A 26589-nucleotide genomic window follows, 5' to 3' on the forward strand; every position below is an offset into this window, starting at 1 on the left:
AGTTTGAGACCAGCCTGGGCAACATGGTGAAACCTCCTCTCCACAAAAGATACAAAAATTAGCATAGTGCCATGCGCCTGTATTTCCAGCTACTCAGAAGGCTGAAGTGGGAGGATGGCTTGAAGGCCGGGAGGTGGAGGTTGCAGTGAGCTGAGATCACACTATTGCACTCCAGCCTGGGTGACAGAGTAGGACCCTGTTTCAAAATAAAATAAACATGACATCGATAGTTTGATAGGAATAGTGTTGAATCGTAGACTGCTTTGGGCAGTATGGCCATTTTTAACAATATTGAATCTTCCTATCCATGAGCATGGAACATTATGCCATCTGTTTGTGTCATCCCTAATTTCCTTCAGCAGTATTTTGTCATTTTTATTTTAGAGATTTCACCTCCTTGGTTAGCTGTATTCCTAGGTATTTGATTCTTTCTGCGGCTATTGTAAATGGCATGTATTCTTGATTTGGCTCTCAGATATTTATTGCTGTATAAAAATGGTATTAATTTTTGTACACTACTTTTGTACCCTGAAATGTTACTGAGGTCATTTATCAGATTTAGGAGACTTTCAGCAGAGTTTTTGGGGTTTTCTAGGTAGTGATTGATATCATCTGCAAAAAATATATATATAGTTTGACCTCCTCTCTTCATATGTAAATACCTTTTATTTATTTTTTTCTTGTCTCGTTGTTCTGGCTGGGACTTCCAGTATCATGTTGTATAGGAGTAGTAAGTGTGAGCATCCTTGTCTTGTTCCAGCTCTCAAGGGGAATGCTCCCAGCTTTTGCCCATTCAGTATAATATTGGTTGTGGGTTTGTCATAGATGGTTCTCATTATTTCGAGGTGTGTTCTTTTCATGCTTTCTTTGCTGAGGGCTTTTAACATGAAGAGATGTTAAATTTTATCTAAAGCCTTTTCTGAATCCATTGAGATGCTCATGTCGTTTTTGCTTTCAATTTTGTTTATGTGGTTAATCAAATTTATTGATTTATAGTTGAATCAACCTTGCCTCCCAGGAATAAAGCCTGCACATTCCTGGTATATTAACTTTTTGATGTGGTACTGGATTCAGTTTGCTGGTATTTTGTTTAGGATTTTTGCATCCATGTTATTCAGGAAAATTGGCCTAAAAGTTTTCTTTTTTTGTTGTCTACCTGGCAGGTTTTTGGTATCAGAATGACACTGGCTTCATAGAATGAGTTTGGGAGGAGTCCCTCCTGCTCAATTTTTGGTAACAGTTTCAGTAGGAGTGATACTAGCTTTTCTTTGTACATCTGGTAGAATTCAGCCATGAATCTATTTGATCTTCAGCTTTATTTTTCCATTGGTAAACTTTTTATTACCGATTTCATTTTGGAATTCATTCGTGGTCTGTCTAGGGTTTCAGTTTCTACCTGGTTCAGCCTTAGGAGGGCTGTATGTTTCTAGAAATGTTTCTTTTTCTTTCTTTTTTTTTTTTTTGTGGTTTTCGAGTTTGTGTGCATAATAGTCTGTGAGGATTTTTTGTATTTCTGTGGAGTCAGCGGTTATGTCACCTTTGTCATTTCTGATTGCAGTTATTTGGATCTTCTTTTTTCCTTATCAACGTAGCTAACAGTCTGTCAATCTTGTTTATTCTTGCAAAAAACCAATTACCAGTTTTGTTAATCTTTTACATGGATTTTTGCATCTCAAATTCATTCACTTCAGCTCTGATTTGGGATATTTCTTTTATTCAGGTAGCTTTGTGATTGGTTTGTTCTTGTTTTTCTAATTCCTCAGGTGCGATATTGGTTCTTAATTTGAAATTTTTCTAACTACATATGTAGGCAGTAAGCACTATAAACTTTCCTCTTTACATTGCTTTAGCTGTGTCCCAAAGAGTCTGCTATGTTGTGTCTCTATTTTCATATGTTTTTTTTTTTCATTTAATTTCACTCTTTATCCGAAAGTCATTCAGAAAAAGGTTATTTAACTTCCATGTAATAGTATGGTTTTGATATATCTTCTTGGTATTGATTTCTATTTTCATTGAGCTGTCAGCTGAGAGTGTGGTTGGTATGATTTTGCTTTTATGAATCTGCTGAGACTTGCTTTACGGCCACACATGTGGTTGATCTTAGAGTATGTGCCATGTGCAAATGAGATGGATGTATTAATATATTATATTTTTGTTGGGTGAAGTTTTCTGTAGCTGTCTATTAGGTACAACTGGTCACATGTCAAGTTTGATCTGTCTAACACTGTAAGTGCAGGGTTGACCTCTCCCACTGTAATTGTGTGGTTGTCTAAATCTCTGTGTATATCTCTAAGAACTTATACATCTTTGTGCTCCAGGTTGGGTGACAGTATATATTTAGGATAGTTAACTCTTCTTGTTGGATTGAGTCCTTTTTATCATTATATAATTCCCTTGTTCATTTCTGATTGTTGTTGGTTGAAAGTCTGTTTTATCTTATGTAAGAATAGTGACCCCAGCTCTTTGTTTTGTTTTCTGTTCACCCGATAGATCTTTCTCCATCCTTTTCCTTTGGGCCAATGGGTGTTATTACTTATGAGATGAGTCTCTTGCAGACAGTTGGGACTTGCTTCTTTATCCAATTTGCCACCCTATGTTTTTTCAGTAGAGCGTTTAGACCATTTATATTCAAGGTTTGTATTTCAAATGAAAAGGATTTCATTTCTCCCTTGCTTACAAAGCTTACTTTGGTGGGACCTGAAATTCTTGGAATTTCTTAAGAATGTTCAAAATAGGCCCCCAATCCCTTCTGTCTTGTAACGTTTCTGCTGAAAGGTCTGCTTTTAGCCTGTTGGGGTTCCTTTCATAGTAACCTGCCCTTGTTCTCTAGTTGCCTGTAAGATTTTTTCTTCTGTGTTGACCTTGGAGAACCAAATGACTATGTGTCTTGGGGATGGTCATCTGGTATAACATCTGACAGGGCTTCTGTGAATTTCTTGAATTTGCATGCTCACCTCTCTAGGGAGACTGGGGAAATTTTTGTGCGCAATATCTTAAATATGTTCTCCAAATTGGGTGTTCTCTCTTCTAATCTTTCGGGATTGCTACTGAGTCATTGTTTTGTTCTCTTTACACAATCCCATATTTCTCAGAGGTCTGATCATTAAACATTTTTTTCTATTTTTCTCTGCTTGTTTTGCCTTGATGGAGCAGTCTTCAGTGTCAGAGATTCTTTCCTCAGCTTGGCCTATTCTACTGTTAATGCTTCCAATTGTATTTCGAAATTCCTGTAGGGAATTTTTACTCCCAGAAGTGGAGTTGGGTTCTTTCTTGAAATAGTTATGTCATCTTTCAACTTGGATTGTTTTACAGCTTTACTTGGATTGGGTTTCAGCCTTCTCTTGTTTCCTGATGAGTTTCCTTGCCATACAAACATTGAATTCTGTTTCGAAGATTTCAGCCATCTCCATCTGGTTAAGCAGCATTGCCAGGGAGCCAGAGTGATCATTTGGGGGTAAGAAGACACTGGCTTTTAGAGCTGCCAGAGTTCTTGTGCTGGTTCTTTCTCATCTGTGAAGGCTGATGTCCTTTCTTCCTTTTAAGCTGCTGTACTTTGGCTTTATAATTTCATGTTTGAGGGTTTGACTGTGGTGCAATGTAGTTATAGATGAATGGCTTCATTTCTGGATGCTTTCAGAGGGCCAAGGCTCAGCTCCACACTCCTGGGCTGAGTGCTCTAACCCTAGGTGGTTGCAACTAGGCCTGTGGCTTTGTTCTCCGGTCTCTTGTAGTTGACCACTGATGGCCTGGGGGAAAAGGTGCTCCCAGACCACTGGCAAGAGAACTCCACTGGGTGCTGGGGATGATAGGGCTCTGGTGAGGCAACGAAAGGCTGCAAAGAGAAGCACTCCAGGGGGCTGCTGTGGGCGGAAATGCTTTGGAGGGTAGGTGGGGATTCCTTGGGCAGCAGTGCTTTGGAGGGGTCGCTGGCTGCTGTTTCTAATTACTTTTTCAAAGTAAATGTCTTTACAATCACAGATTCTCTGTTTTTTCACTTTACCTCTTTTTTTATTTTTATTTTTATTTTTTGAGATGGATCTCGCTCTGTCGCCCAGGCTGGAGTGCGGTGGCGCGATCTTGGCTCACTGTAAGCTCCGCCTCCCGGGTTCAGGCCATTCTCCTGTCTCAGCCTCCCAAGAAGCTGGGACTAAAGGCGCCCGCCCACCATGCCTGGCTAATTTTTTGTATTTTGTTTAGTAGAGACGGGTTTTCACCGTGTTAGCCAGGATGGTCTCAATCTCCTGACCTCATGATTCGCCCACCTTGGCCACCCAAAGTGCTGGGATTATATGCGTGAGACACCGCACCCGGCCAACTTTACCTCTCCTAATGTATTTTTTAACAATCATATTCACGATAACATATTTTTAACAATACCTTGTCCTTCTCATTAGATGTTTTCTTCGTAAGCCTAAAACAACAAAAAGTTCATGTCAGGCAAACGACAAATATGTAAAATACAAAGAATATCTAAAACTATTGTCTTGTGTATAAAATCTCTGTATTTGTTATGTATTTCTCTTATTCTTAAAGTTTACGGGTAATTTTTTTTTCTTCTTTTGAGACAGAGTCTTGCTCTGTCACCCAGGCTGGAGTGCAGTGGCATGATCTCGGCTCACTGCAACCTCTGCCTCTGGGTTCAAGGGATTCTCCTGCCTCAGCCTCCCGAGTGGCTGGGATTACAGGTGCGCACCACCACACCTGGCTAATTTTTGTATTTTAAGTAGAGACGGGGTTTCACCGTGTTGGTCAGGGTGGTCTTGAACTCCTGACCTCGTGATCCACCTGCCTTGGCCTCCCAAAGTGCTGGGATTACAGGTGTGAGCCACTGCACCTGGCCTACAGGTAAGTTTTTTACAGGGAATGGAAAATACAATTATTTTATACAAGGGAGATTAAACTATAAACAGAAAAAGCTACATCAAGGGTCAAAGAAAATATACTGCTAATTAACTATACAACCCAAAATTAAATTTAGAGTAAGCTTTTTGACAGCCACAGCAAAAGGAAAAACAGGTTACTTGCATTATTTGATAGAAGATATATACCACTTTTTGTTATTGTCATTTTCAATGAAAACAAGCTATTTGGAAAATATTACTTATGTTCTTATATGAGAGAAATTCCTCTTAAATGTTATTACTTAGCTTTTCAGGCCTTAGTAGGCAGTTGGATGCTTTCTTCTAAGCCCTGTACATCTTGTAAAAATGCACTTGAATCCTCACTGCAATTATGTGAGGTGGGTAATGTATCAGCTATTTTATAAAGGAAGAAATCAGGCACAGGAAACTCATGTAACTCTCCCCAGCCCTACAGCTGGTCGATAGCAGACCCAGCATTCAAACTCGGGAATTCTGGCTCCAAAACATGTGTTTCACAGCATGCCATGAACTCAGTATTTATTTTCAGCTGTTTTTAAGTGATACGATAGCACATTAATCCAGACTTTCATTCTATTTCTGGCCAAAATTATAAGTAATATTTTCTGAATCTTGCAATTAAAAAAACTACTAAGAACTTATACATAGGCAACTTTAGAAACCTACTTTCAATGAACAAACAATTCAATTTTTTGCTAAAGACCCATCAACAGGCATTCATTCATCTATTCAACCATTTATTCCTGCATTCAACTAATGCTTCTTGAGCACACAATACATGTCAGTTGGTCCAGGAAAACATGGTTGTTATACTTCAAAACTGTATAATCTAAAAGTAATAATCCTTGATAGATCATCAGTAGCTTGCTTTTCTATTGTACATAAACAGAATCATCCTCTTCTCTCCAGAAGCTAAACAGCTATAGAGTTGACATACCTGATATTTCTGAGTACCTCACCAAATCATAGCTATTTATGATGCTATTATCAAAGGTATTGTAATATCAATCACCAAGAAATATGTAAATACTATTTGGTATGACCTAATGTTTGTACATTTATTATTACATTACTTTAAAGAATCTATCTATGATAGTTTAACTTTTCGGTCATCATTTTTATGTTCAGTTTCATTAGAATATTCCATTTCCAACTCAATTCTGAAGGAATAACCTCTTACCATAAAATTATACATGAATAGCAGAGGGAAAAGAATTAGTTTACTATAAATCTTTAAATAACACTGTATCAAGCTTTCTAATGCTTAGGCGTGCAAACCAAATTAAATCTCATAAGCATGCCCTTCTCTACTGGATCAATTACAAAAGAATACAAACATACTCTAAAAGCTTCTATTTTTAAAATAAAAGAAGAAAACACCCTTGAATCCCATATTCCTTTTCACTTATTACCCATTTCTTTGTTGCCTTTCACAGACAATGTTCTCTCTAGAAATGTCTACTGTCATCCACTAGAGTCAGGGTTCCACGGTGATCATTTATTGAAACTGCTCCTTGTCAAACCCACTCATCCTTATCTTTTTTTTTTTTTTTTTTTTTTTTTGTTTGAGACGGAGTCTCGCTCTGTCACCCAGGCTGGAGTGCAGTGGCCGGATCTCAGCTCACTGCAAGCTCTGCCTCCCAGGTTCACGCCATTCTCCTGCCTCAACCTCCCGAGTAGCTGGGACTACAGGCGCCCGCCACCTCGCTCGGCTAGTTTTTTGTATTTTTTTTAGTAGAGACGGGGTTTCACTGTGTTAGCCAGGATGGTCTTGATCTCCTGACCTCGTGATCCACCCATCTCGGCCTCCCAAAGTGCTGGGATTACAGGCTTGAGCCACCGCGCCCGGTCTCGTCCTTATCTTAATCGATCTTTCAGCAGCATTGCTACTGTTGAGTATTCTGTAGCTTTGAAGTATTTTACTATTCTATTTTCAGAAAAAGTAATCACTGCTAACGTTCCTTTACAGAGAAATAAAGAACGCATCAATTTTACCTTCTTTCTTTCTCATCTATTTCAGTTAAACTGCTGTCATCAGTCACTTGCAGCAGATCATGAGTTATTAAATCGGCCTTCTTAAATACTAGCAGAGTCACAGATTCTGTTGTGATCCATTCTTCATGTTCATTTTTCTTTACTTTCTTCATATGCAAGGCAGGGACACTACTTCAAAAAATTCATTAAAAAGATAATGTTTTCTAGTAATTCTACAGACAAAAAATAGTAAACCAAATTTTTATAAAACTGCAACTCTTTTCCATCTCAATTCATTTCTTAATACAAAAACCTGTTATGAAGTACCAACCAAATGCAAGGAAATGTATATTCTCTGCTTCAAAAGACTGACAAATACACAATTATACTACAATGCAATATGTAAGAGCTGATCTATGAAAAGCTTTTCTGAGCACAAAGAAGGCTTTACAGAAGTAGCAAAATGTAAGGGAAGCGCACGAGGAAAAATGTACACGAAAGTCATCCTACTTAGAGATCGGGATGTGAGCACAAAGTCTGGGCACGTGGCATCTAGGTGATTCCTAGGAACCCGAAAAAGTGTAAAATAGAAAGCAGCAAAAAATCAGAGATGCTTTTCTGTAAAGTTTTAATGAGCAGAAAGCATCTGGTTAAAGTTGCCTTCCAGTTAGGAAAGGACTGACCTGTAGCCACGGTAACAAGTAGTTACCCAGAACCAGTTTTAAATCTACTCAATGACCAGTGGCCTCACCCACCAACCAATCAATGTCAGCTGCTTGCTTCTGACACAGAAACAATCAGAGACAAACTCACTCCAATCAGTGAGCCTGGAAATGCCAGCCAATCCACAACAATCTCACTCTGATAACCATGCTGCTCCAGGTGATGTCAACCCATTTATTCCTTTAAAACTCAGCCAGTCCTTCAACTCCACTCTTACCAAAACCCTATGTAAGATCAGCAGCTGCTCCATCAGAAGAGACTGTGCCTGACCAGCACATCTCTCCCACTATAGATGGAAATGAATTCCAACCTTGCCTTTTTTTTTTTTATAATCACTGAAGGCTTCTAATGCTTTGGGAAAATGTTTTCAAGTCAATTACATCTACCACCCCTATATTTTATTTTGCTTAAGAAAATACAAATGAAGTTTGCAATTCCTTTGGTCCACAGTACCATAATTAAAACTATCGTAATTACCAGAAAAAGAATAATTTGTGAATAACCACAATATTGGGCTTTTCTCCCTAGATGGAAAGAGCCAACAGAATCCAAAATATGAATATAACTTCCAGATAAAATTGTCGAAATGAACCCACGTCAAACTGGTTTTTAAGTAAGAATCTACTTAATGTCTAAATCAATATACCCAGGGTAAATTCTATTCACTCATTTGATAAATACTTATTAAGTTGATACACACTATCTGCTAGGCACTTTTCTAGGCACTGAGGGTACAGCAATAAATAGGAATCCCACTCAAGAGTGAAGTAAACACACAATAACAAATACAATCGATAGGCAAAATATACACTACGCTAGAGGGAAAAAACTAAAGCAGGAAAATGAAAGGTTTTATGTGTTGGGGAGGAGGGCTGGTAAAAATAGTAGAATGACCAGAAAGGGTCTTGCTGAGAACATGGCTGTTAGACAAAGACCTGAAGGAACGGAAGGGGCAAGCCGGGAGGATATCTGAGGGAAAACCATCCCAGACAGAGTGAACTGCCAAGTACAGAGGTAAGTCTGGAGTGCTTCAGGAACAGCGAGAAGTTTAGCGTGGTTGGAACGGAGCAAAAGGAATAGAAAAATAGCAGTTTAAGTTGGAGAGATAACAGGTCAGGTCACACATTGCCTTTTAGGTATTAGAAAGAACATTGGCATATATTCTGAGAGAAATAAGAGGCAATTAGGTTGTGAGCAGAGGAGTGCCATCATCTAACATGTTTTAGCAGGTCCTCTGGGTTAAGAATTCATAAACAGAGAATTAAGAAAAAGAAACAAGATCAACTGGCAGTCTGTTACACTCATGGAGACAGAACATGGTAGTGGCTTGAACATGTAAGATGTGACTGGCTTTTGGATATATTTTGAAGATAGGCCTCGTAAGACGTGACAACAGATTAGATGTCAGGTATCAGAGAGAAAGAAAGACAGAGAGAGATGAGTCAAGGGTGACACGAAGGTTTATTGTCAGAGCAACTGAATGAGTTGCCATGTACCCAAGTAGGAAAGACTACCTGTGGGGAAGGTATGAAGAAGAGCATCAGAAGCCCGATTTCGGACCTGACAAGTTTGCGATACTCAACAGGTGACCAAAGAGAGATGTCAAGGAGGCAGTTTGCAGGTCTGAAATTAAGGAGAGAGACCTGGGCTGGAGATACACATTTGGACATCATTCTCAATATACAGGATAGTAACAGTCATGAGAAAGAAGACTGAGGACTGAGCCGTGGGACATGTCAATGTGTGAAAGGTAGGGGATGAGGAGAAGCAAGCCAAACAGACTGTGATAGATGAACTAGAAAGGCAGGAGAAGCCAGGTGAGGGAGAGAGATCCTGAAAGCCAAGTGAGGGAAGTGCTGAGAAGCAGGGAGTTCTCTGTTGAGTGAGGCGTTGCTGGTAGGTTGAATAAAACAGGGTCTCAGAAATTATGGCTGGATTTATTAAAGTGAAAATCAGTGGTAACCTTGAGAAAAACAATTTTGGAGGAGTGATGGGAGAGAAAATTACTGGAGTGACTTTTAGAGTGAATGGAAAGGAAATGTGAGCCCTCAAGTACAGGCAGTTCTTTCAAGGTCATCCTCCCTAAGTGGCATGATCATGAACCATCTAATTTACTTGTCATTTAGCTGCATTTTTCTAATCTTATATAATGAGTATACAGTCTATTTTAACACTTTGAAGATTTTTAAAATACATATGGCATTTAAAAATGCAAAACCAGGGTATTATAAGTTCATAAAATTATAGAACTAAAAAGACTACTGGAACATTTCTAGATTACAGATGCTGATCATCATTTTGCTCATATTTATAAATAAATACCACAGAAAGACTAAACGTTTCATGGGCAGTATTTTGTGCTTGATAACAGCCATTTAACTCTAGGATATTTTATCCTCATCCAATGTACAGAGTAATGACTCATATTAAAATACTGAGTTCCACAACAGGAATAAAAGGTGATCAATGAAGGAAACAATCTTATTGTATAAACCAAATTTTTGTAAATTATATAGTATGAAGTCCTTAATGTGTATGTATTAACACAAATCATGGCTTCCTGTAGGATCTAGTCCCAGCAGTGAAGGTCTCAGGTGAAAGGAATGTTGAAATTTTGACACACTACTAAATTACCATTCAAGAAGAATTTACCAATTTCATTTACCCACAGTGTATGAGAATCCCTTTTTCCTCACATTTGTCAACAATGGTTATTATTTTTAAATAAAATATTGATATAATTGAAAAAATGGTACTTCTTTATTTTTTTGCATTTTTATGATCAGGCAAGGCTGAATATCTCTTGTAAAAGTGTAAAATTTGTTAATCATGGATATTTGCCCAAATTAGGGTTACTTTTATAGTACAGTAGAAATGATCTACTGTTAAATACTGTTAAATAGGCTTACCTATCGCACTCTTCATGCTCTGTCCTAGGAATTTGCTGACCATCAGTTTCTCCACTCTCTCCTTGTTGAATATGGTCATCAGTGGAGCCATCATGTAGGTTTCTTGATGCTTCTGTTTCATTCCTTGCATGCTTCTTCCTTTCTCCCTCAGCCTTTAGTGAAAGTTTCATAGATAGGATAATTGTTATCATTTTATCCAATTGAAAAATTGTTCTGTTTTAATTGATTGTATCACTTCACAGTTTAACTTTCACAATTTTAGTCATTAAAATATTTTGTGCTTATGTTATTATATATAGGATTATATATAGAATTATAAGATATAAGTAGCATAATTTTATCACTGACATTTGTATAAAGTTAGCTTTATTTCTGTGTGAGTGAATGAGACAGAATTTTCCAAAATTTCAAAAGGGCTCTTCTAAATTTTATCCTTTTATTTCCATCCATTCTTTGCTATCTCATATGAATTTTCATCCATTTAACTGGGAAGAAACAGAAATAAAAAGACAAAGACAAATATGCGTCATCTTCTGCCTTTACCTCCTGGATTTTACATCACACAGCCAGATTTAGAGGATGTGACATTTGGGGCTTCAGGAAGAGAAAGGAAGCCCCTTTCTTCACTAAGCTATTCTGTTTCCCACCACATTTTATAATTCTTTTTTCTTGTGGCTCCTGGGATATCAAAAAAGTGAAGGTGCTCACTGAAATACATGTATATACACACACACACACACAATCAGCCCAAAGAACACCAGATGAATACACTGAAAGACTACACCATGCCATATAGATATCAGACTGTCTAAACAGGAACGAAAAAATCCTACAATCATCAAGAAGAAAGCATCAAGTCATCTATAAAAGAAACCTGATCAAACTAACGTCAACTTCTCAGCAGAAGTCTTACAAGGCGGAAGAGACAGGGATCCTATTTTCACAATGCTTTAAGAAATAAACTGCCATCCTAGAATTTTCTCTCCAGCTAGAAAAAGCTTCATAAATGAAGGAGAACAAGTCTTTTCCAGACCAGCAAATGCTGAGGGAATTCTTCACCACTAGATCAGCCCTAGAAGAAATGCTCAAAGAAGGCCTAAACATGGAAAACAGCTGTCGATGTTCATCATTCATAAAAACACACTGAAGTGTAAAATTCATAGCTAGTATACAGTGATTCATGCATACAATGCAAGCATTTTAGGAGGCCAAGGCAGGAGGGTGACTTGAGGCCAGGGATTTGAGACCAGTCTGTGCTATGTAACAAGATGGCATTTCTACAAAAATAATTTAAAATAAATTAGCTGGATGTGGTGTGTATGCCTGTAGTCCCAGCTACTTGGAGGCTATAGTAGGCAAATCTTGTCTTGCTATAAAGGATTACCTGAGGCTGCTTAATTTACAAAAAGGGAAGTTTAATTGGCTCACAGTTCTGCAGGCTGTGCAGTAAGTGTGTCATTAGCATCTGCTCCTGGTGAGAGCCTCAGGAAGCTTACAATCATGGAAAAAGGCAAAGGGGAAGCAGGCACATCACATAGCAAGAGTGAGAATAGGAGCATGAGGAGGGAGGTGCCACACACTTTTAAACAAGCCACTCTCATGTGAACTCACTTAATAGCAAGGGGTTGGGCTAAACCATTCATGAGCCAAATGCTCCCATCATCCAATCATCTTCTATCAAGCCCCAACTCCAACACTGGGAATTATATTTCAATAGGAGATTTAAAGGGAACAAACTTCCAAACCATATCATTCCACCTCTGGCCCCTCAAATCTCATGACCTTCTCACATTTTGAAATATAATCATGCATTCAAAACAGTTCCTCTAAGTCTTAACTCATCCAGCACTAACTGAAAAGTCCCAAGGCCCAAGTCCAAAGTTTCATTTGGAGATGAGTTCCTTATACCTATGAGCCTGCAAAATCAAAAAGAAGTTATTTACTTCCAAGATACAAGAAAGCTACAGGAATTGGGTAACAATTCCCATTCCAAAAGGGAGCTATTGGCCAAAATTAAGGGGCAAGAGGCCCCAGGCAAGTCTAAACCCAGCAGGGAAGTCATTAAATCTTGAAGCTCTGAAATAATACTTTTTCTGACTCCATGTCTCACATCCAAGGCACATGGGTGCAAGGTGTAGGCCCCCAAGGCCTTTGTCAACGCTGCTCCTGTAGCTTTGCAGGCTGCAGCCCCTGTGACTGCTGTCACATGTTAGCGTTGAATGCCTGTGGTTCTTCCAGGTGAAGGGTGCAAGATGCTAGTGGATCTATCATTCTGGGGTCTGGATGTCAGCAACCCCCTTCTGACAGCTCCACTAGGTGGTACCACAGTGGGGACTTGGTGCAGGGAATCCAACCCCATATTTCCCTTTGGCATTGCCCTCGGAGAGGCTTTTTTTCCCTGCGAGGGCTCTGTCCTGCAGCAGGCTTCTGCCTGGACTCAGGTTTTCCCATACATCCTCTGAAATCTAGATGGAAGCCACCAAGCCTCCTTCACTCTTGCATTCTGTGCACCTGCAGGTTTAACAACGTGTGGAAGCCACCAAGGCATATGGCTTGTGTTCACTGGAGTGACAGCCCAAACTGTACCTGAGCCCCATTGAGTCTCTGAAGCCAGAGTGGCATGGATGTGAGAAACAGTGTCATGGAGCTGAGCAGAGTTAACAGGGCCTGGGCATGACCCCTGAAACCATTATTTCTTCCTAGACCTCTGGGCCTGTAATGAAAGGGGCTGCCTAGAAGAGCTCTGGAATAACTTCAGGTCATTTTCCCTAACATTTTGGATATTAGAACTTGGCTATGTTTTAGTTATGATAATCTCTGTAACAAGTGGCTGCTCCCCATCCCATTGTATTTCTCTCCTAAAAAGGCTTTTTCTTTCCCTACTACATGGCCAGGTTGTACATTTTCCAAGCTTTACACTTTGCTTCCAGTTTAAATACAAGTTGCAACTTTAAGCCATTCCTTTTCTCCCGTATCTGACTGTAGGCTGCTAGAGGCAGTCAGGCTACTTCTTGAACTCCTAGCTGCTTAGACAGTTCTTCTGTCAAATACCCTAAGTCGTCATTTTTAAGCTCAATATCCACAGATCCCTAGGACTTGGGCACAATGCAGCCACACTGTTTTCTAAGGCATAACAAGGGTGATCTTCGTTCCATTTCCCAACAACTTTTTCATTCCATCTGAGACCTGGCCTTCACTGCCCAGATTCCTATTACATTTTGGTTCTGACCACTTAACAAGTCTCTAATTAAGTTCCAAACTTTCATCTTCCTGTCTTCTGCTGAGCCCTCCAAACTCTGCCAGTCTCTGCTAACTGCCCAAACCCAAAGCTGCTTCTGGTTTTCTGGTATTTTTATTGTAACACCCAATCTTTGGTACCAATTTTCTGTGTTAGGCCATTTTTGCATTGTTATAAAGAAATACCTGAGGCTGGTTAATTTATAAAGAAAACAGGTTTAATTGGCTCATGGTTCTGCACACTGCACAGGAAACATGGTGTGAGGGCCACAGGAAGCTTACAATCATGGCAGAATGCAAAGGAAGTGCAGGTGTGACACATGTTGAGTATGAGAGCATGGAGAGGGGGAAGTGCCACACACTTTCAAACAACCATATGCAAACTCAGAGCAAGAACTCACTTTCGCCAAGGGATGGGGCCAAACCATTCATGAGGGATCTGACACTATGATGCAAACACCTCTTACCAGGTTCCCCTCCAACATCAGGAATCACATTTCAATATGAGATTTGAAGGGGACAAATATGCAAACACCTCTTACCAGGCTCCCCTCCAACATCAGGAATCACATTTCAATATGAGATTTGAAGGGGACAAACATGCAAACTATATCAGAGGCCAAGGCAAGAGGATCACTTGAGCTTGGAAACTTGAGGCTGCAGTGAGCTATGATTCCACCACTGCACTCCAGTCTGGGTGACCGAGTGAGACACTGTCTCTAAAATAAATAAGTAAATAACATAGAATAAATTTAACAGGATTCCTAAAAACAGTTACACGAAGGGTGAGAGAAAGAAATCAAATGGCAACATGACAGAACTCCATTAGACCACAAACACAGACAGAAGGAAACAAGGAACAAAGAACTTTTAAAACATCCAGGAAACACATAACATTACAACAGGAACAAAATCTCACATATCAATATTAACCTTGGATTTAAATTGATTTAATGCTCCACTTAAAAGATATAGATTGGTGGAATAGATTTAAAAACATAACCCAACTCCATGTTGCTTACAACAATCTCACATTAACTGTAAGGACACTTATAGACCAAAAGTAGTGGCAGGGAAAAAGATACTCCATGCCAACAGAAACCAAAAGTGAGCAGAAATAGCTACACTTTTATTATATAAAACAGATTTTAAATTTAAAAAAGTTAAAAAGACAAAGAATGTCATTATATTATAATAAATGGATTAATTTAGCAACAGGATAAAAACAATCTTAAATATATATATGCACCTAAAACTGGAGCACTCAGATTTATACAACAAATATTATTAGAACCACATATAGATAGCAACACAATCTGAGTGGGGAACTTCAATACCCCACTGACACCACTAGAGAAATTATTGAGACAGAAAATCAAGAAAGAAACATTGAACTCAAATTGGACTTCAGACCAAACCGATCTAACCAGTATTTATAGAGCATGCTACCCAGTAACAAAAGGCTATACATCCTACTCATCAGCACGTGGAACATTCTCCAAGCTAGACCATATGTTAGGCCACAAAATAAGTCTCAATAAATTTTTAAACATCAAAATCATATCAGGTATCTTTTGAAAGCACAGTGGAATAAAACTAGAAATCTTAACCAAGAGAAATGTCAGAAATTATAGAAATAAATAGAAATTAATATGCACTGGAATGATCTTTGGGTCAGCAAAGAAGTGAAGATGGAAATCAAAAAAAGATTTTGACACAAATGACAATGGAAATACAGCATACTAAGACCACTGGAATTTTATGACACTAAATGCCTACATTAAAATAATACAAAGATAATGAATTAACAACCTAACATTGTGCCTTAAAAAATTAGAAAACTAACCACAAACCAAATCCAAAGCAGAAAGAAAGAAATGACAAAGATCAGAGAAGAACCAAATGAAATAGAAACCAAAACAACAATGCCTAGGATCAAAAACCAACAGCTGACTCCTGGAAAAGATGAACGTAACTGATAAAGCCCTAGCTACACTAACCAAAAAATGAGAGGAAAGTCAAATAATCAAAATCAGAAATAAGAAAGAAAACATTACAACTGATACCACAGAAATAGAAAAGATCATCAGAGACTATTTATTATAAACAATGATTCGCTAGAGGAAATGGAAAAATCCCTGGAAACATACAACCTCCCAAGATTTAACCAGGAGGAAACAGAAATCCTGAATAAACCAATAATGAATTCTGAAACAGAATTACTACTAAAAAAAACCTCTGAACAAATAAAAGCCCAGGACCAGATGGATTCACAGCCAAAATCTACCAAACATAAAAAAAAGAGCTGGTACCAATCCTCCTGAAACTCTTCCAAAAAATTGACAAGGACAGACTCCCCACTAACTCATTCTGTGAAGCCCGTATTAATCTGATATCAAAACCAGACAAGGACACAACATAAAAAGAGCACTACAGACCAGTATCCATGGTAAACAGATATGCAAAAATCCACAACAAAATGCTAGCAGCCTGAATCCAACAGCACATTAAAAAGATAGTAAGTACATCATGATCCAATGTGTTTTATTCCAGGGATGCAAGGAGGGCTCAAAATATGCAAATCAATCAATGTGATTCATCTCACACACAAAATTAAGGACAAAAACCTTCAATCATCTCAATACATGTGGAAAAAGCATTTGATAAAATCCAGCATCCTTTCACGATAAAAACTCAACAAACTAGGCATAGAAGGAACATATCTCAAAATAAAAAAGGCAATATACGATAAACCCACAGTCAACATCATATGGAAGAGGTAAAAAGTTGAAAGCATTCCTCTATGAACAGGAACAAGACAAGGATGCCCATTTTCACCTCTCCTGCTCGACAGAGTACTGCAAGTCCTAGCCAGAGCAATCGGCAAAGAGAAAAGAAATAAAAGGCATCCAAATTAAAAAAGAAGACATCAAATTTTCTCTCTTCACTGATGGTATGCTCTCATGTCTAGAAAACCCTAAAGACTCCATAAAAACCTCCTTAGATTTGATAAATGAATTTAGCAAAGTTTCTGGATCAACACACAAAAATCAGTAGAATTTCTCTACTGCAGCAACCTACAGATTCCACCCAATTCCTATCAAAATCAGTGTGAGAACTGAATCAAGAAGACAATCCCATTTACAAATAACAACAAAAATAAAATGAAATAAAATACCTAGGAATCTATGTAACCAAGGAGGTGAATGATCTCTACAAGGAAAACTACAAAATATGGCGAGAGAAACTGTAGATGACACAAATAAATGAAAAAACTCATGCTCATGGATAGAAAAAAATAATAGCATTAAAACAACTGTATTGCCCAAAGCAACCTACAGATTCCACCCAATTCCTTTCAAAATACCAACATGATTTTTCACAGAATTAGAAAAAAAATCCTAAAATTCATATGGAACCAACAAAGAGCCACAATAGCCAAAGAAATCCTAAGTAAAAAGAACAAAGAAAAACTGGAAAATCATTAAAATTAGAAAATAATTTAAATTCAACTGTTAAAAATATTACTCTATGTCTAGCTCCTCCTAAATCACTGGATTATAATTAAGAAGTAAAAAATAATTCACCTCACCCTGAAGTAGGAGAGAAACATGAACCAGAAAACTGTCATTGTTTGTTTGCACTCAACTTAATTCATGATGTGTTTCAATAGGACGGCTATAGTCAATAATAACTTAATAATAATAATAACTTAATTGTACATTGTAAAATAACTTAAAGAGTGTAATGGGACTGTTTGCAACTGAAAGGATAAATGCTTGAGGAGATAGATACCCCTTTCTCCATGATGTGCTTATTTCGCATTGCATGCCTCAGTCAAAATATCTCATGTACCCCATAAACATATATATCTACTATGTTCCCACAAAAACATTAAAAATAAATACATAAATAAAAATGATGATGTGTTAAATCTACCAAAAATGAATTAGCAGATGATTTGTAGCGTTGCAAAGTCCTCTTTTCCTAAAAAGATTTTACCATATGACACCTTAAAGGCCAAGCCCTACAGTGCATTTAAGCACTTTTTCTAAAGATTACTAACTGGAGAAGAGTAAACTTTAAATTATTCAGAGCCCAAATCAGCATCAATCAGAAAGAAAAAGCAAATTCTTAAATTTTATTTCCAATAATGTATCATAATAAGATAGTGTTATGTATCTAGATACACTCTCTGCTTAAATCCAGTTCTAATTTATTACAAGGTCCACTAATGACAGTGGGTTTTAAAATTAGTAACATTTACTGATTTCCTGCATTGAAATAAGTCACAAAGTTACTGTTTGTGTCTTAACACCAAAGATCCCAATCTGCAAAGCACGATTCTCTTCATCAGCAGTTGGGTTGACTTTATAAGACCATTTTCTCCCTGAACATGGACAACGAAGTCAACTAGAGACCAAAAGCTAAAATAAATCTTTAATGTTGGTACTAATGATCAGCAATATCAATCTCCAAATTTTGAACTCCTGGGAATGAGTGCTCCTTTCACATGAATGTAGCTCAGTGGCCTTTACTGCTCAATTGTTTATCATTTCTAATGCTAAATAGTAAAATGCAACATTTAACATTCTTTATCATGTAAGGAGGTTATAAAAACGGAAGACCAAATAAAATTCTAAACATTGTTTGCCTCTATATCAAGAGTTAAACAGTAGCTATGAGATACTATAGATTCTAAGAACATTTTAAAGTTTATATATCATTAAAAATGCTTTCAAAACTAAACATTAAATTATGATCTATTGATTCCAAACAGCTAGTGTGAAAGGTAATTTCATTTGGTCTATGTCACGTCATTAAAGCAAAGCAAACAACATAAAATCAGTATTTAGGTTCAAATTTGTACACACCTGTGGCTTGTTCTTTTCACTTCCTTCAAGCTTTTCTGGCTTTTGCTCTGATATCACTTCTAAATCTTGTTCTGCTGACAAATCCATATAGTTAGTTAAAATGAACTACGTAGAAGAGTTAGATAAAGGCTAAAGTCAATATAAAAATATTTTATAAATTGAGAGTTTAAACGAAGCTTAATGTTTAGTGAAATATTTATTTCTTTAAGAAATACTTCCAGTTATCCAAAACTTCAACAAACCCCTCCAGGACACTAGATATCACCAGTGCAAGCCACACAAAACAGCTCAAAGATTTTCTCACAAATGTATCTACCCAACATAAATAAACAAAACCATCAGAAACAAAACAAAGTGTAAAAATACACTAAGAACATCTATGGTAACACTGTATGCTGTTCTCTACTTCATAACAGTGCCGTGTTATTTATTTTATTTTTTTGAGATGGAGTCTCGCCTTGTTGCCCAGGCTGGAGTGCAGTGGCATGATCTAGGCTCACGGCAACCTCCACCTCCCAGGTTCAACTGATTCTCCTGCCTCAGTTTCCTGAGTAGCTGGAACTACAGGCATGCATCACCATGCCCAGCTAATTTTTGTATTTTTAGTAGAGATGGAGTTTTACCATGTTAACCAGGCTAATCTTGAACTCCTGACTTCAGGTGATCCACCTGCCTCAGCATCCCAAAGTGCTGAGTTTACAGGCATGAGCCACTGCGCCCAGCCCAGTAGTATCATTCTTAACGACACACTACACCTATGATCAGTGATTTCCAGAATTACTGTAACCATTTATACTTTTACCAGTGCACAGCCTGTTCTCGATATCTGAAATGTTTTCCTCTATCATTCTAACCATTTCTTTTTCATCACTCACATTGCTGTGTGAAGTATTCCTTGATTCTTGCTATCTTTCCTTAGATAAACAGGTGTCTCTTTCCTTGAGGCTGACTTAGTACTACATTGATTTTTCTAGTGTATCTTTACCGCCTGAAATGTACATTCTTTCTATGCATGTCTATTACTCCCTTTGTCCTAAACTGTATGGGACAATCTTTCAAATCACCTTTTCTTTTGTTTCATGTTTTTGAGACAGGGTCTTGGTCTGTCGCCCAGGCTGGAACACAGATGTGCGATCTCAGCTAACGACAACCTCTGCCTCCCGGACTCTAGGGATTCTCCCACCTCAGCCTCTGAGTATCTGGGACCACAGGCACGTGCCGCCATGCTCGGCTAATTTTTGTGTTTTTTCCAGAGACTGGATTTCACCGTGTAAAAAAGGAAATGAAACTATTGGGGTGCAAAATATTTTATGATTTATTACTATATAGATCTGATCGTATACCTGATTAAAGACACTGAATTTAACTGGGACATAAAGTAGAACACATATTAGATGCAGTTATTCAACAGATTATGTGTCCTAGTAAAATTAAAATGTATTTTCATGTTATTTTTAAATGACACCACCTTCCTTCAAACCAATATTCCTAGTAAATTGTTACTCATTAAAACAAGGTGATACACTATGTGGACACAGCCGAAAAGACACCATCTAGCAAATTCTCAAGGATACCATTCATACTGGGAAAGTCAATTCTATACTACATAAAGTCACAGAAATTATTAAAAATAACTTAATTTGGGGGTTTGGAAGGTGCTTTTTGGGCTACATTTTATATAGTTACAACTGATACAAATTCAGACCTATGGAAACGGAAAAACAAAGAAACCACATTGTGTTTGAGCAGGCAATCTTTACATCCTTGCCTACATTTGCCCTCCAGTCCCAAAGTTCTATGTGTAATCCTTGGACTCACATTCAAGTTTATGTTAAATACTAGCCTAAACAAAATTACTTATCCTTCTCATTCTCTTTGTTATTTTTATGTTGCTTTGGTTAAAGGAAGAACACAAATGCCCTGCTGATAGGTCCTCTGTTTGGTTGTAGCTTGTATAAGGAGGGTGTAAATACAATACACACTTTGCCACAAAATGATTCTTTAAAAGTTACAACTATGGTGTTATGAAGCCACGTACAGCTATGCTGGGACTGAATTCTCTGTGCTTCTTTATTACCTTCTTTGCTCTCTTTGTTTTCTGGTAGCTGTGACTCACACAGGTCATGGAGAGTGTAATTCCAAAATAGAAATGCAGCTGCAGTGGTCATCTTTTCTTGATCTATTAAGTTCATCTGCCCCAAGTCTGTGGATCCCAACACAGTTTTGGTCATTGGTGGAGATACAAATGGACATAGATCACTAACTTTCAAATTCTCAGATCTTTCGTGAATCTCATTACTAAAATCCAAAGCTGAAAAAGCTGAAAGTAAAGTTGTCATTATTAGAATGTAAATCATAATACAACTTGACTAACGTGGAGAAATTCCTTCTAAAACAGAAGCAGTCCCTTGTCCTCCATTCCCCCAGAAACACACCACTCCTGCATGGCTTATTGTATTCTGCATGTCCTGTACTTGCCATTCACTCACGTCGGTTTTATTAACAATCATCTTCGACATTTTTATTTTTTAGTGTTACTTACTTTGATTCACTCAGTGATATTATATATTTTGTTTTCCATGAGAGCTTTGTTTATTAATAATAAAGAGTCTTCAGGAATATGAACTTTCTTTTAGTAATGAAACTTATGTTTAACCATTAGACACGTGATGGTCATAAGATCATGGGTGATTAATGGGCTGGAGTTATAATGGCTATTGGAATGCATGGAAATGCATGCTTATATTTTAAATTATTCAGCTTCAGTTTTTGATATAGTAAATAATCAATAAATACAATCCACTTAAACAAAAGCTCTTTGGAATCTGCTATCATTGTGGATTTTTTTGGGTTTTTTTTTTTTTTTTTTTTTTTTTTTTTTTTTTTTTGAGACGGAGTCGCGCTCTGTCGCCCAGGCTGGAGTGCAGTGGCGCGATCTCGGCTCACTGCAAGCTCCGCCTCCCGGGTTCACGCCATTCTCCCGCCTCAGCCTCCAGAGTAGCTGGGACTACAGGCGCTCGCCACCACGCCCGGCTAATTTCTTTTTGTATTTTTAGTAGAGACGGGGTTTCACGGTGTTAGCCAGGATGGTCTCGATCTCCTGACCTCGTGATCCGCCCGCCTCGGCCTCCCAAAGTGCTGGGATTACAGGCTTGAGCCACCGTGCCCGGCCTCTGGAATCTGTTATCATTGTTTAATGTTTTCATCTTTTTCTCACCATGAAGAGAGTTTAATTAAATGTGGTAGTCATAGCATGAAATACTATAGAAAATGTAAACTCAACTAGAGCTACTTCTGAAAATAGTGATGGATCTCTTTGATCAAATGAATGGGTGTGAACAAAACATATCAACTGATTTCAAAAATATAATGCTGAGTAAGCAAAAGAAAGCTGCTGAATAATATATATAATGTACAATCATTTCTATGAGTGAAATTTTAGGACAGAAACATCAATTCTACATATGATTTATGGCCATACACATATACAGTAAAATGTATGAAAGCTGCATGACAATGGCAAACACCTAATTCAGGGTGTTGGTTACTTCTATGCAATAATTATTAATTGTACAAAAAACCCTAAGCCTATAAAGTTTCAGACTCACTCTTTGAAATGAGTGTGTCTGCCAAATAGCCATGAAAAGATGATTACTTTCCTCATTTTTGTAATCCAAGATATTCACTGCACACACACACACAATAATCAAAGCATTCGATTTGCTTCAGATTGTCAGTCTAACAACACTAGGATGAAGTAATTAAACTTAATACAAAATTGACATGTTAGCAAGGAAAGCTTTCCTCCAGGTAAAGATCAGAATTCCAATAAGCATTCCCAACACGGGAAAAACTGTAGTCTCATAATTCACCTCTGTGGAACCTGAATGAGTATAGGTATTCCCAACTGAGAACTTCAGCCTAGCAACATGTAAGAGAAGATACATCTAAGTTAGAGCTTATGTTTTAAAAATCTCTCTATATTGGCCGGGCGCGGTGGCTCACGCCTGTAATCCCAGCACTTTGGGAGGCTAGGCGGGTGGATCATGACGTCAGGAGATCGAGACCATCCTGGCTAACACGGTGAAACCCCGTCTCTACCAAAAATGCAAAAAATTAGCCTGGTGGTGGGCGCCTGTAGTCCCAGCTACTTGGGAGGCTGAGGCAGGAGAATGGCGTGAACACGGGAGGCAGAGCTTGCAGTGAGCCGAGATCCGGCCACTGCACTCCAGCCTGGGGGACAGAGCGAGACTCCGTCTCAAAATAAATAAATAAATAATAATAATAATAATAATCTCTCTATATTATGCTTCTAAGTATAATGTTTTTCAAACATAGATACCAACGCTAATATCTGCATTATATATATCAAATCTATCCATCAAATTTGAAAAAAAAGACAGGAATATGAAGACTGTTAGCATTTAAAATATTTTAATGTGCTTCTTTCCAGAGTTAAATTTGTATTGCAAATTGCAGATGAAGCCAGAGCTGAATTCTACCAGATGTACAAAGAACAGGTACTAGTTCTATTGAAACTATTCCAAAGAATTGAGGATGAGGGGCTCCTCCCTAACTCATTCTAGGAAGCCAGTATCAGCCTAATACCAAAATCTGGCAGAGAAACACACGAAAAGAAAACTTCAGACCAATTACTCCGATTAACATAGACACAAAAATTCTTAACAAAATTCTAGGAAACAGAATCCAGCAGCACATCAATAAGTTAATAAACCACAATCAAGAAGACTTCAGTCCAGGGATGCAAGACTGGTTCAACATATGCAAATCAATAAATGTGATTCACCACATAAACAGAACTAAAAGCAAAAACCATATGATCATCTCAATAGATGCAGAAACAGCTTTTGATAAAATCCAACATCACTTCATGTTAAAAACCTCAACAGACTAGGTATCAAGGGAACATACCTCTCAAAATAATAAGAGCCATCTATGACAAACCCACAGCCACCAACCGACTGAATGGGCAAAAGCTGGAACCAATCCCCATGAGAAATGGAACAAGACAATGATGCCCACTCTCCCCACTCCTATTCAACATAGCACTGGAAGTCCTACCTGGAGAACTCAGGCAGGAGAAAGAAAGAATAGGCATCCAAATAGGAAAAGAAGAAGTCAAACTCTCTCTCTTTGCTGATGATATGATTCTTTATCCAGAAAACCAAAGACTCTGCCAAAAGGCTACTAGAACTGATAAACAACTTTAGCAAAGTTTCAGGATAAAAAAATCAATGTGTAAAAATCAACAGCATTTCTATACACCAATAATGTCCAGGTTGAGAGTTAAATCAAGAACAGAATCCCATTTACAGTAGCGACAAAGAAAATGAAATACCTAGGAATGCAGCTAACAAAGGATGTGAAAGATCTCTACAGGAGCTACAAAACACTGCTGAAGAAATCAGAGATAACACAATTAAATGGAAAAACATTCCATGCTCATGGATTGGAAGAATCAGTATCATTCAAATGGCCATACTGCCCAAAGCAATTGACAGATTCAGTGCTATTTCTATCAAACTACCAATGTCATTCTTCACAGACTTAGAAAAGAGTATTCTAAAATTCATATGAAACCAAAAGAGGGCCTCCACAGCCAAAGCAAATCTAAGCAAATGGGCAAAGCCAGAGGCTTCAAACTATAAGGCTATAGTATCCAAAACAGCATGGTACTGGTACAAAAGCAGACATATAGATCAATGGAACAGAATAGAAAACCCAGAATAAAGTCTTACACTTACAACCATCTGATATTGCAAGGTTGACAAAAACAAGCAATGGGGAAGGGACTCCCTATTCAATAAATGGTGTTGGGGTAACTGGCTAGCTATATGCAGAATAATGATACTGGACCCATACCTTTCATCACATACAAAAATTAACTGGAGATAGATGAAAGATTTAAATGTAAGACCTCAAGTGATAAAAATCCTAAAAGAAAACCTCAGAAGTACCCTTCTTGACATTGGCCTTGGGAAAGAATTTTTAACTAAGTCCCCAAAAGCAATTGCAATAAAAATAAAGAATGACAAGTGGGACCTCATAAAACTAAAGCGCTTTGGCACAGCAACAGAAATGATCAGCAGAGTCAACAGACAACCCACAGAACAGGAGAAAACATTTGCAAACTATGCATCCAACAAAGGTCTAATATCCAGAATCTATAAGGAACTTACGCAAATCAACACAGAGAAACCAAATAACCCCATTAAAAAATGTGGAAAGAACATGAACACATACTTCTCAAAAGAAGACATATGAGTGACCAATGAACATATGAAAAAATGCTTCACACCACGAATTGTCAGAGAAGTGCAAATCAAAACCACAATGAGATACCCTCTCACACCAGTCAGAATGGCTATTAATAAAAAGTCAAAAACAACAGATGTTGGCAAGGCTGCAGAGAAAAGGGAATGTTTACACATTGTTGGTGGGAGCGTACATTAGTTCAGCCACTGTGGAAAGCAGTCTGGAGATTTCTCAAAGAACTTAAAACAGAGCTACCATTTGACCCAGTAATCCCATTATTGGATATATACCCAAAGGTAAAAAGACCATTCTACCAAAAGACACGTACACTGATATGTTCATTGCTGTGCTATTCACAATAGCAAAGATATGGAATCAACCTAGGTGCCCATCAGTGGTGGACTGGATAAAGAAAATGTGGTACATATACACGATGGAATTCTACGCAGCCATAAACATGAGTGAAATCATGTCTTTTGCAGCAGCATAGATGGAGCTGGAGGCCATTATCCTAAGCAAATTAATGCAGGAACAGAAAACCAAATACCACATGTTCTCACTTATGAGCTAAACAGCAGGTACTCTTGGACATAAGGATGGGAACAACAGACACTGTGGACTACTAGAGGCAGGTGGAGGGAGAGGGGTGCGGGTTGAAGAACCACCTGTTGGGCATTACGCTCACTACCGGTGTGCAATATACTGACGTAACAAACTTGCACACATACCTCCATATGTAAAATTAAAGTTAAAACATTTAAAACATGAGTATCATTCTGATCTAAGTTTCTTGAGTTGTTCAAAGAATCATTCATTTTGTATCCTAAGAAAGCAATACCCAAAGAGGCCTTAAACGAGTTTTCTTTGAATAAGTAAAAGCAGAATAGTGTGACAACTCATAATTTCCAGAAATTGTGGTGGGTCTTGGAGGTCTGGGGAAAAGAAACCTTAATGGTAATCTCCTTGTTTCAAAAAGTGAAATCCTTAAAATAAAAAAGGGGGTTTCCTTCCTTCCTGTATTTCTAGTATTGAAAAAGACAGATCTTACTCTTCACTGAGCCAGCTAAGTATTTTCCTCCCTATTCACCTAAACCCAGGACATACTCTGCCCTCTGTAGATTATTGCCATGTGAATTCTAAAGGAAATAGTATAGCCTATGTTGTGTCTACACATGTTTCTGTCGTATGAATGGCAGGGTGTAATATTAACATGAAAGGAATTTGAAAGCATGTTCTACGATCTTTTCCTCAAAGGGGAGCCAGATCAGGGAGAGTAAAGGAAAAAGGCCTTTAGTTGGGCTGCTGCACTGGCAGTTAGAACATTTTCTGGAATATTTAGAGGAGAAAAAAGTCATCTGCAGCGAGGCCACTCACCAGCCTAGTGGGGCTCTGCTGCCTTCCGTGCCCACCATGGCTCAGGGCTCTACTCTCATCTGTGCCACTCTGGTACCCACAGCCCTTATATCAAGTATTTTTCTATTTCCACTCAAAAATTAAAAAGCTCCTATGGCAAACTCCAGACACTGAGTTGCTGAAGTGAGTGGTCTGAGTGGTTAGTGTGCTGGTTACAAAGTTGCTATGCTGGAGAGATTTGCCTTGAACTCTCAAACCCTGTATTTTCATGAACTGTCTTTTAGTGCTTTCTGTAGAGTGCAAGGTTTTTCAGGAATTAGTGTATCGTGTTTTAGCAGTGACACTTGTCTTATCAGTTGTTAC

General features: G+C 38.1%; 1 protein-coding gene across 1 annotated transcript in view; it reads right to left on the reverse strand.

Annotated features, from left to right (window-relative positions):
- LOC105465821 (phosphatidylinositol 3,4,5-trisphosphate 3-phosphatase TPTE2-like) overlaps positions 1-26589 on the reverse strand; it is a 384743-nt gene that overhangs the window by 11746 nt on the left and 346408 nt on the right. The window contains 5 exon segments of the mRNA XM_071079934.1: positions 4378-4411; positions 6876-7046; positions 10487-10638; positions 18598-18671; positions 20675-20800. Coding sequence (XP_070936035.1) covers positions 4378-4411; positions 6876-7046; positions 10487-10638; positions 18598-18671; positions 20675-20800 — 557 coding nt within the window.

Source organism: Macaca nemestrina, chromosome 15 (assembly GCF_043159975.1).
Source record: "Macaca nemestrina isolate mMacNem1 chromosome 15, mMacNem.hap1, whole genome shotgun sequence".
Classification (NCBI taxonomy): Eukaryota; Metazoa; Chordata; class Mammalia; order Primates; family Cercopithecidae; genus Macaca; species Macaca nemestrina.